Source organism: Arachis stenosperma, chromosome 5 (assembly GCF_014773155.1).
Source record: "Arachis stenosperma cultivar V10309 chromosome 5, arast.V10309.gnm1.PFL2, whole genome shotgun sequence".
Classification (NCBI taxonomy): Eukaryota; Viridiplantae; Streptophyta; class Magnoliopsida; order Fabales; family Fabaceae; genus Arachis; species Arachis stenosperma.
Genome location: NC_080381.1, coordinates 130,544,499 through 130,557,297, shown reverse-complemented (window position 1 = coordinate 130,557,297; position 12,799 = coordinate 130,544,499). Strand labels below are relative to the sequence as shown.

At 34.0% G+C, this 12,799-nt stretch overlaps 1 protein-coding gene across 1 annotated transcript; it reads left to right on the top strand.

Annotated features, from left to right (window-relative positions):
* Positions 1–4,305: 4,305 nt before the first annotated feature.
* On the top strand, positions 4,306–10,788 carry LOC130981831 (protein EXECUTER 2, chloroplastic-like). Its single transcript, XM_057905562.1, has 11 exons — positions 4,306–4,729; positions 5,853–5,969; positions 6,072–6,137; positions 6,968–7,074; positions 7,154–7,235; positions 7,633–8,313; positions 9,114–9,240; positions 9,335–9,504; positions 9,607–9,681; positions 10,098–10,190; positions 10,333–10,788. Exons 1-11 carry the CDS (start codon positions 4,412–4,414, stop codon positions 10,432–10,434), a joined length of 1,938 nt encoding a protein of 645 aa, XP_057761545.1. The 5' UTR covers positions 4,306–4,411; the 3' UTR covers positions 10,435–10,788.
* The last annotated feature ends 2,011 nt before the right edge of the window (positions 10,789–12,799 follow it).

Sequence of the window (12,799 nt, the reverse complement as noted above, 5' to 3'; positions counted from 1 at the left end):
TATTCATCTAGAAAGGAGATCTCAATAACCTTCCTACCAAAAGGGAGTAACCAACCTCCAATCAAACGTGGAACTACTCAAAAGGTGGTTATTGACTCCATCTCTACACCTATAAATATACTGACACTCTTAAATATTCTTTGAACTCCAATCTACTAAAAGCCTTTTTAAAACCCTTATTAACTTAATTATCGGAGTCCATTGTAGATACCACCCCCACCTCCTCACGAAAAACTCGGACGACTTCATTCTTGCTGGAGAAGATATCAGATCTTTTACCTAAAAGAGTCTGGACCTCATGTTCAGGCCCAAATCACCTTGGTTCTAGATAAGTCTCAGAATAGTACCCAACAATTTCTTTAACCCTAAAGTTAAAAAAAATCAAATCAATCCTTTTGATTTGCTATTTTGTATAATGATATTCATATTTTAGGACATTCACAAAAAGGACAATATATGTGTACATCACACATTAAAATCTTATATTATATTTTTTTTAGCCACAAAAATACACTAAATATAAAATATTTTATTTATTTGAGTCATATCCTATTTAATTTTGAAATTAGTATTTAAATATTACAATGTCCAAAAAATTAGGTGAAATAAATAATCAACAAATAAATAGCGAATATCTTACCATACAAATAGAAATTCAATCTTTACATTTATAATTTTTTGAAGGTTTGTAAATGGCCTAGAGAAGGGGGGAGTTGATTCTATGACCTCTTTTTAAATTTCTATTGCTTTTGCTTTTGACTGGAATGGAACTTAGTTGCTGTCAAATCTGTCAAACTGAGATTTCAGGAGATAATTTTATTTTGTCTCTTCACGATGCGATCAGGAACAGATTAACTCTTAGCTTTTGGATAGCTGTGACTTATAAGAAATAAACAATGTCGGAGACACTTTTATTTTGTCTCATATTGAAGTAAAACTGAACAAGAGTAAAGAAGAGATAATCACACAGCCATGTATCCTGATTCAGCCATAATGTGCAATCTGACCTACATTCAGTCTCCCTACAACAGTGGTGGAATTTTTACTATCTTTTACAATGATTACAAACACCAATTTTTTTTAGAATTCAACCCAATCTCATTTGAGACAAACCCAATTTCTATCCAAACTAGATTTGGCTAGGTCACTCTTTAGACTTGCAACCACTAAGTGCTCACCTAGTTTAGCAAGAGATTCCACTTAGGATCATGTGTACAAAATAAAAAAATATACAAAATAGTTTGACATAATTTGTTGGCTTTTTCTAGATAACTCTCTTTGCTTTTTCTCTTAATGCCTTTTACTGATACCTTACTTAATACTTTTTTCCATTGAAAAAAAATAAAGAAAGATGAACACTGAAGAAAGATACCTTACTTAATACCTTACTTAATGTTCCGGCCCAACCCAACGGAGACCAAAGACCTAGATCCAGACGTCTGACCGACCCGACGGGTTACCGAACCTGGCCGGGAGGTGACCCGAACGTCATCCCCTCCTCCCCCGCGTGAACCTGGACAACTGGGCAGGAAACTTCCAGGAAAGAGGGTATGTCCGCGTGGGACCCACTCCAGTATAGACTATATAAGGGGAGGGTCCTACCCCTCCCCAGAGGTACGTTACCTAACCCTAACCCTAATAGGCGCCTCTTGTACGGACATTGACTTGAGCGTTGGAGTCCTTGCAGGTGGCCTCACCTCATCTTCAACCCGTCAGGCCGGAGGAGTCATTCACCGGAGCTCTCCAGCACCCATCTCACAATCACCCACTTTTTTACTACCTCCAGATCTGACCCGTTCGATACCCGAACCACCGAACAATATTTAAGCATATATTCTTCTATACTTAACTTGACAAAACAATATTACTTTAATGAGTAAATGCCCAAAATGGCCCCTGAATTTTAAATCGCTACTCAATTTAGTCCCCAATTTTTTTAAAATGACCAATTAAATTCCTGAAATTTTCAAAAGTGTATCTCCGTTAGTCTACCGTCTAAACGTTGATGATGTGGAGTGTGAAGTGCCATGTGGACATTCCATCTGTATGCTGATGTGTACCAAACTTGAATTTGATTCAAATTGGTATCTGAAATTGCTTAATAATATCCAAATTAGTCCATTTTCAATTATAAATCCCTAATTTTCAAAATATTGTCTTCTCTCCTCCGACCTCTCTGCTGTCTTCTTCTCTTCTTCGACCTCTCCGCTATCTTCCAATTCATCTTATTTTCTTGTTTGCGTGGGTAATGATGGGTGGTGGAGAGAGAAGCTAAAGTAGCCAAGTAGGAACATGATAAACTCAGAGATTATGCAGAGAAGTTGTTGAGATCTAATCCGGGTTCAATTATCAAGTTAGGTGTTAGTCTAATGCCTAACAGAGACGGTCTATTTAAAAGGTTTTATGTCTATTTAGATGAGTGCAAGAAAAAGTTTGTGGGTGACTGTAGCCCCTTGGTAAGACTAGATGGTGCTTTTTGAAGACCTATTATGGAGGTTGGCTATTGCGCGTCATGGGTTAGGACGCAAATAACCATGTATATCCAATTGTATGGGTTACTGTTCATGTTGAGAACAAAGGCACCTGAAAGTGGTTCTTGGAGCTCTTGCATGAAGATATTAGAGATCAGATAGAGCATAATTAGTGCTTCATCTTTGACATATAGAAGATAACCTATAGACTATAAGGTTCAATTAAAAGCATGATATATGATTTTAAGGATCATTTTGAATTAATGAACACAATTTGAAGGACTATTTTGCATTAATAACAAAAAATTGAAAGACTATTCCGAATTAAGTTATCTGTGTTATCGGTGACTGTAACATATATTGAATGACTATTTTGTTACTTTATAGGGTCTGATCCTAACATTGTGTGAGGTTATGCCAGGTGCGCATCACCTGTGCGTGTCCCTTGTGACAAAACTTCTAGAAACAATGAAAGGACTCACTTAAAGAGCTTGCTTTGGAAGTGTGTTAGAGCAATGACTGTCCAGAAATTCAATAGGCATATGCAATCAATAAAGAAGGTGAATGACTATCTAGAAATTCAATGAGAATCAAGAGTTGAACTCATGCAAAATTAGTATTTTATTTTTTTGCATCTTCATCAAGACATTACATACCACTTAAGAAATTTAAAATTTTATAATACATTCATCATTTATTTACAATAAAATCCAACAAGCTAAACCTAAACACACTTACACACACCAAAGGTACAAAAGCCAGCAACACCATTATCATCATCTTTAAGGTTTTAACATCACTCTTTAAGCATATTATCCTCCTATTAAACTAATGCAAAATTTCTTGTGAAATGGGTATTGCATAAACTGGTTTTTCACATCCATCAATCCAGCAGAAGAAATTACAATGAATTCCATACTGCAAAGTAAAAAACGCAGGTGAATCCAAACTCAAAGTGAAACCATCTTAATTTTATTCAGAGCCATAACGTTATCTCATAGTTTGGACAACCATAAAATAGTCTACCAGAATTCTCTACTGTCATTGAGTACTTCATCATCATCTGAATCCCGCAGTTGTAGAAAATAACGTTCTTACCTCCCCTATTGTGCATTCATTTGCTGCTATAAGGTCTCACTATAGAGTTGTTCCTACTTGAACTACTTTGTCTGCTCTCCCTACCACCCATCATCACTCACGCAAACGAGAAAACAAGATGAACTGGAAGATAACAGAGAGATCGAAGAAGAGAAAAAGACAACAGAGAGGTCGAAGAAGAGAAGACAATAATTTGGGAATTAGAGCTTTATAATTGAAAATTAACTAATTTGGGTATTATTAAGCAATTTTAAATACCAATTTGAATCAAATTCAAGTTTGGTACACATCAGCATACAATTGGAATGCCCATATGGTACTTCACGCTCCACATCATCAATGTTTAGACGGTGGACTAACGGAGATGTACTTTTAAGAATTTCAGAGATTTAGTTGGTCATTTTTTAAAATTGGGGACTAAATTGAGTAGCGATTTGAAATTTATGGACCATTTTAAACATTTACTCTTATTTTAATTTTGACTCTAAATATTTAATGAAACGACATCATTTAATCTTAATAAACATTAAAAAATACATGACAGCTCAAATTTAACTTAACAATAGAAATTTAATATATATATATATATATATATATATATATATATAATGTTCAATCATTATTAAGAACTAATACGTGGCTAAGTATCCTAGAATTAGAATTATAATAAAAAATTATGATAAAAGTAATTAACTTTGAGGCCGTACTAATCCAGTGTAGTGATTTGCACATATCCTTTGGCCATCAGAAAAACTTATCCCCAACAACAAATACATCAATTTGCAATTTTGCATCCATCATCGTCTTCTTCAAACTCCATTCTTTTATCCGTAACCGTAACCATGGTGGTTGTGGCCAACACCTTGGGTGTCTCCCAGGCCATATCCACCACCTCTTCTTTTGATTCTATCCCAAAGAAGTTCCTTCTGAGTTGCATCGCTCCCAGCAGCAACAACAGTAAAAACTACTCTCTTCCTCTTTCTCTTCAATTAGTGTTCCCCCGAAGGACCCGCACCCACTTATGCCGCTGTACCAACTACGAGACTTCATCATCGTCATCCTCGTCTTCATCTTCTTCTGTCAATAAGTGGGATTGGAACCGATGGTGCCGCCATTTCTCTGAAATTGAACAGGCTGAGAGCTTCGTTTCTCTTCTCAAGGTACCCTCCCTTCCCCCTCTAATTCATGTTATTGTTCAAAGCAATTTGACAGGCACGATTGTTCTTCAGATTAAACAGCATAGTATTCGAAAAGAAAACAAAAATTGAGATTGAAATTTAGCTACAGGACAGAAATTGGACGTGGTGTTGTGAACTTCGGTAAATTGGGGAATTATTGTGGAAGTTGAAAAGTGGAGTATTATGGATTATAAAAGTTTGACCCAAATAGGTTAATCCCCATTTTATTTATGTATATATAGTATAGAAATAGAAGTATAGATTATAGATATTAGTTCTGATGCACTGTAATTGTCTTATTGTCACAATTCACATGCTTACATTCTGTGTTACACTCACAATTAAATTCTAGTCTTGAGTATTATTTTTTGTTATTGTTTATACCCAAGCAGGAAAAAAATTGTAATACTGTTTGACTTTATGATGATAGTTGAATGAAATGAAGTATTATGGGATATTTATCCTGCTAATAACAATAATTATCATTTGGTTCAGTAAAGGACATAGAGCCGTTGTGGTTTGTGGAGTTATTGTATTTTAATTTCGTTGATTTTCCATTAAACGACGATGAGATGATGTTTATGAGAAATGAAAAGCAGAAGCCAACGGAAGATTTTTCCAGGGTGTAATTATTAATTTATTATTTTGAAAGCTGAGGTGGTTTTTGTAAGTAAATAAATGAAGTACTATGTTTCTCATGCAGATGTACTTGGCTAAGAGTCATAAACTTTGTTCTCAAATAAAGAAATTCATTAACTTAGTGCCTCAATTATGCATATTATTAAATTTATTTGTTGTTTAACAAAGACAATTAAGTGTAACTGTGTACGCAGGCCAAGAAACGCTTTACCAGCTTTGTCCCTTAAATATCTAAAGATATTTAAATCCGATGAGACAAATGAGTGTAACAAAAGCCTAATTTGGGGCTAGTTTAATGATGTTTGCCATGAGTGAGGGTCTAAATTTATTTTACTTTATGATATTGAGGGAAGAAGTTGATGCTTGTATCTTTGGACTTTGGTGGACAAAGTAGAGTGTTTACTTTGTGTAAATAGTAAATAGTAGATTGTAAATACTTAGACGATTTCTACTTCATGCCCTTCAGTTTCAACTTGAAGATGCCATTGAAAAGGAAGACTTCCAGGAAGCAGCCAAGTTGAAGAGAAGTATAGAAGAAGCAACATCCAAGGACAGTGTTTCTGAAATTATGGCTCAATTGAAGGTTAGACAAATATTTTTGTTTGGATTAGTTAGACTTTCATTCTCTCAATTTGTCCTACTTAGAGATTTTACTGATTATAACATCATATTTCTTTATGTCCAGGATGCCATAGATGATGAACGCTATCATGACGCTTCAAGATTATGTAGGAACACTGGAAGTGGGCTGGTATTCCTTTGCTTTTTACTATCAGCTGTTATTAAAAAGTCAAAGCTTTCCTCCTGTAATTTTGAAAGTGGTTTCTTTCTTTCTTGTTTGTCTAATAATAACTTGTTGGATAATTCCACTATAACAATGATTTAAAGAAACACAAGTAACCATGGCATACCAGTCTTGTGCATGCCCCCACTGGGGAAGACAGCTAAAATATCTACTGTACAAAATAACTATTACATATTTCTTTCTCACATTGTGTTCTTTGAAAACTTAAAGGCCATGTGCCAATCAAAACCAATAACCATCAGAGTCTAGAGCGAGGAGAGAGTAAGATGTGACAAATGTTTGGAAAATTTGTTTGTCTGATTTGCAGGGGCTAACAAAAACTTTTTCCTTACTCATCAGTGACAATCTAAATACTTGATTTTATGTTAAAATTCTTAATTTTCTAAGTTGGTATTCACCAAGTAAAGAAAGAGATATCTTTGGAAGAAATCTGGAAACTGTCATTGTCAAATATGTTAGTTATAAGTTTATGACTGTGGATAATATCAATAGAAGTTATTCATAGGACTATAGGAGCTTGAGTGGTATGCCTGTTATTGTAGATTAAGAACCTGCAATAGAGACACTGTACTGCATTGGAAACATAATTATTTCGGTTGTCTAGGAAGATAGAGATATTCTATAGAAAGCTGATATATAATAAATGGTATGAACCTAGTTGTGATCATGACTTGTAATTGTAATTGTGTGTATTGATTATGGTAGTAATGGCAACAACTTTCTGTGAACTGTATCCACTGATGTCCAACACCAATTTTATCTTTACGTATGATCAGGTGGGTTGGTGGGTGGGGTACTCAAAAAATTCAGATGACCCTTTTGGTAGAATAATTCATATAAGTCCTGGTATGGGTAGATTCATTGGCAAGAGTTACAGTCCAAGGTATGTTCTCCCCAACTTTCGAATTTTTATTCTTGTAATTAGGAAAAATTGCTTATTTATGTTTGGCTTTTTACTACAGACAGTTGATTACAGCATCCAATGGGACGCCAGTATTTGAAATTTATGTGGTAAAAAATGGTGATGACACATATCACATGCAGGTAACATGCAAAATTTTTAACAAAATATTGTTTTTTGTAATTTGTCAATATTACCCATAGATTCAAGGAAACATGGATGATTTGAATTGTTTCGATCTGATCGAAGATACTTCTGATTCATGACCTATAGATATCCAAAGAAACATAATTTGGGGTACTGATGCAGATATTCAGTAATGGAAACTAAGCTAAACATAAAATGAATTTTAGGATTGGAAATCAGAACATATTATTATTATTATTATTATTATTATTATTATTATTATTATTATTATTTAAAAAAAAAAGTTCAATACAGCTAATCATAGCTGATCCGTTCTGTATAGTATAATTAGCTTTCGCGTTATGCATGTAAGGCACTAATGCTAATGATGTCTCATCTGGTAACATTTAATAGGTAGTGTACTTACGGCGAAACAGAGGAAATTCAATGAGTAAACCTCCATCTGTACCTGCTAAAAGCCCATCCAAACCTGAGGTTGAAAATATCTCTTCCGTTGAGGTAGAGGAACATGAAGAGAAGGCTGAGCCTAATGATGATAAAAACAGTAACATTGACGGGGCCACCGAGGAGGGCATTAAAAGTGTCATAAATTTTCTTAAAGAAAAAATTCCAGGATTGAAGGTTAAAGTTATGAACATCACTGTTGAAACAGAGGCAGCAGAAAATGAATCTATTAAGCAGTTGATGGAAGAAGATAGTAAGAAAACAAGCTCCAGCGAGAATTCTGAAGAGGAAGATAATAATCTGGACGAACCTGATGGGGTCACTCTAGGAGGAGATAGTGATACCTCTGGAGAAGAAAAGGATTTGGATATGAAGCTCTTTATTGGTGGAGTCGTGCACAACGATGAAGATACTCCTGTTAAGGACGACTTTACTAGACTTCCTGCTGAAATTAAAGATATGGAACGAGATTCTTTTGCCTTGCACATTCCTAGGAGAAATCTAGATCTTGATACAAGAGAAAGTAAAGTGTCAAATATCAAAGTTGCAGCTCTTGCAGCACAAGGATTCACAGAGCTTATGCCTCCTGAGGTTGCTAAGGCATTTTGGACTGACAAAGTTGCTTCTAAGGTGAGATTTAGATAAGAGGCTCTCAATCATTGTTTAAAAAAGATTAATCAAACATATATTCTGCTAAGGCATACTTGGTTGAATTAAGGAATGCTTTCTTGGGTCAAGCAAAATTGTCATTTTGAGGGGGGAGGGGGAAAAAGGATCATGTCCGTATTATTTGTGTTTTTTTGGACTCTCTCTCTCTCTCTCTCTCTCTCTCTCTCTCTCTCTCCAATTATTCTTTCATAATTATTTTTCCACTATTAACACAGAATGGAGAGAGTAGCTGTTATGATTACGATGATAAGTCTGCATCTTTTTGCATATAATGAATCATCCGGATGATAAACTTTTATTCTGTATCAGTTTTGCTTATCAACCACAACATCTAGTTAGACCAGTCTTCATTTTATTTTCCTGTTCGCATATCCCTGGAAAGTCAGTTGCAAAGGGTCTTTGTACATAAGATATTTATGTTAATTTTATAAACAACGAGATATTAGTGTAATTTACTCGTTGGTTTATTGATTTTTAGTACACTGTCAGAAGATGGATTTGATACTGCATAAATAATATTTCGTTTTCTTTAGGTGGATATAACTTTCCAAAAAAAAAGTGACATTGTGTCAATTTTACTTTTATTAACTTATCTTCAGAATTGGCTTATTTTACTATTCTAGCTATTATTGTCAAATGCTTGTGACTGTAGTAAGCTTATTCAAAAAATTCCTTGGAAAAGATGATTGTGGATTCTGCCCCTCCCTTCCGAAGTTCTTAAACTGTATCTGATTATTATGATTTTCATGTCAATTACTTAGGTTACCAAAAACATGCGTGAAATTGTCAAACTTGCTATTAGTCAAGCACAGAAAAGAAGTAGGTTATCTGAAGATACATATTTTAGTCGGATTTCCACTCCAAGAGGGGGTTTTGATCCTTTTGATGGTCAGTTTGCTTCTCCGTTTGACCAACTTGCAGTGCTGTAATTTGTAACCTTGGAAAAATTCATTATAAATAAATTGTTCTGGCTGACATGTAGGACTCTATGTTGGTGCATTTGGCCCTTATGGCACGGAAGTAGTACAGTTGAGGAGAAAATTTGGACATTGGAATGATGCCGACAATGTAAACAACCCTTCAGATGTGGAGTTCTTTGAATATGTTGAGGCAGTGAAGTTGACAGGGGATCTTAATGTTCCTGCTGGCCAGGTTTTGTGCATTTCGAATCCGATAATAATCCTTGTTGTATCATATAGTTCTATCAACTATGTGCTCATTATAGGAAAGTTAAATTTTGTTTTGGGTATGCAGGTGACATTCCGTGCTAAAATCGGCAGAGTCAACCGTAACAGCAACCGTGGAATGTATCCTGATGAATTAGGAGTGGTAATTGCACTTTACAATTTTTTACAATTTAATACCACCATATCTGCGTATATGGTTGTAAATTCTTATCGTGGTATGCTTAGTTGCGAACTCCAAACCTTAATACTGAGCCGTATCCAAACATTCTTTTATTTATAACCTCGTACTTGCTGTTGCATCAACTACATGCTCAATTTAATTCCGATTTTTGCGAATTGGCAGTACTTTTCACGTATTATATTGCTTTAGTCTGCTCTTAGTGATTGCATGTCTGTATGTATTTATTTCTTTCAAGAAGCTTTCTCCTTCCCCTTACATACTTTTATGTTGGTTTGCATTCCTTTTCTTCTTCACCGTAGTTTCTGTCTTTGAGTTGGGTCATTTCGGATTGTCCTAGAGATATACAACTAACCTTGAATACACTCGTTTATGAAAAGGTTGCAAGTTATAAGGGCCAAGGGCGAATAGCAGACTTTGGATTTCAAAATCCAAAATGGGTTGAGGGAGAATTACTCCAACTTAATGGCAAGGTAACTTGATAGTGCATGTGTCCCAGTTTTTATTTACTTATTTATTTTTAAATGTTCAAACTTGACCGATATTTCTACTAGCATACTTGTTTTGTTACTGTTTCTTTTGACATTCGTTGGTTTCTGCTGCTGTCATATTTAGGGCATAGGACCATACATGAAAGGTGCAGATCTTGGTTTCCTTTATGTTGTGCCAGAGCAAAGTTTTCTGGTGCTATTCAACCGGCTGAAACTACCAGATTGAGCCATGATTCCCTCATCCTGTTTGATTTCTTCTCTTTTCTATGTGAGCAGGACATTGAGAATTCGACTACTATGTATTTTCCTTAGGTTTATAGCTTTATCCCTCATACACGGGCGCTTGTAATTTTTATAGGGTCTTACTCCTTTCATGAGTTACCATTTCTTCTTGTTCCTTAGTCATTACTATGAGATTGTGTATATAAATTTTGCTGAATGACACAATAGTGTACGATAGGAACTCTGGAAGTACCTTATTTGACCTTTTATGTGCATGTGGATTGTGCCTCTGTATACCACTCTCCAGTCTCCACAAAAGACATGAAATAATAAAAACTCGATTGTTGTGAAGGCTCAATTAGTTGGCTAAGGATTCGATGGTCCTAAAACGTTTGGACCATTAAATGGTTCTATAACAAAATATGTTTTTTAAGTTTTTTTAATAACTACTAAATAGTCTTTTTCTAATTTTAATTATAAATTAATCACATATATTTTATTTAATTATAAAAATTATTTTTTATTTTATAAATTATTATTTTATCATTCACTATTATGTTTATTAACAATCAAAATAAAAAACAATAATGAATTAGATCTTCCATTGATCGTAATAAATTTTCTGGCCATTTCAATAGATTAAAAGTTTATATTTGATCCGTGACGTTCGTCCAGGGCTGTGAAATCGTTTCTTTGAAAATCAATCGATTGGATTATCAAAACAATCGATTGAATTTCAGGTTTCCTATAACTCAATTGATTGAAAATTGCAAGGCAGCATGATTTTCGCAAAAAGACCAATCGATTGAACGATGACTAAAATGTAGTTTTTTTTTTAAATTCAATCGATTGCTTATACTACTCAATCGATTGAATGCTTCAAAACAACCTGAGGTTTATTGTATTACCCAATTGATTGAAGTCATCAAAACAATATGGATTTGCCCAATTCAATCGATTGGTTGTGTTACTCAATCAATTGAAAGTTTCAAAGTAATATGGATTTGCCCAATTCAATCGATTGGTTGTGTTACCTAATGATTGAAAGCTTTTACAATTTTTCTCTATTTCTATGCACTATAGAGATATTTTAGTTTAAAAAACTCAAATTTTTATGATGAAGTAATGTCATTTTCATTTATTATTTCAACAACAATGCTATATAAATTTTATGTCTTGTGAATTATATTTTATTTTATATAATTAATTTATGTAAAAAAATTCTATATCTTTTTATTTGTTTGCATTCTATTTTGTTCTTTTCATTTGTTTAAGATTTGACCTCTTTATTGAATCTTGATTAGAAAAATAAAAAACATCATGGCAATATATATCAAAGCATTTTAATAATCTGTTCATATATTGCTAAGACATATATAAAGTATATATATTACAAATTTTTAATCAATTCTTCCCAAATTAACAATGGCAGTCCCTTTCCAATCCTCCATTAGAGCGATAGGACTTTTACACTTATCATCTTCAGATTTTACAGTTTCCTCAAGAAACACACGATCCGTTATTTTCTTATTGTAAAGCTCTAATAACATTACTTTCATGTTGTACTCTGCATTCTGAACCTCCAATATATCGAACATCTGTTTCACCACTCTGGGGATGACACCAATATCACTTGGCAATAAAGAGCACAGAAGGATAATTGGATTTCAATACAAAATATTTGAGAGCAGACATAAAAAGCAGTTAAAATAGGAAAATATTGAATATCTCGTGCACTGCCAATATCCCCTTACACCACCAGTATTTCCAGTTGGGGGTGTTTGATATGAATTTCTTTTTTCAAAAAAAGAAGAACATTTCAAGCAACGAATTCCCGGTCAAAAATAAGAACATCCAATACATGATTTCAAAAAAGGGGTAAGTCATGAGACATTATAACTACCCAGGCATCAAGTTATAAGCCTGCACCACTCTCTTATGATACATAAAGAGATTGATACACGATTCCAATGGTGGGATTGAATAATTGGTGATAGATTATTCACTAATTTATAATGTTAATATTAAAGAAAAGATAAGATTAGAGTATCTAAATCAAAATAAAGTCTTAAAAATTGAAGATAGAATTTTAAAGTTAAGATAGATGAATAATAAGATAATAATTTATAAAAACGATAAGAAAATTGAAAACGGCGTAGTACACAATTTAATCGATTAGGTAACACAACCAATCGATTGAATTGGGCAAATTCATATTGCTTTGATGACTTCAATCGATTGGGTAACATGACCAATCGATTGAATTGTGAGACCTCAAGTTGCTTTGGAGCATTCAATCGATTGGGTAGTATAAGAACTCGATTGAATTTTAAAAAACCAACATTTTAGTCCTCGTTGAATCGATTGGG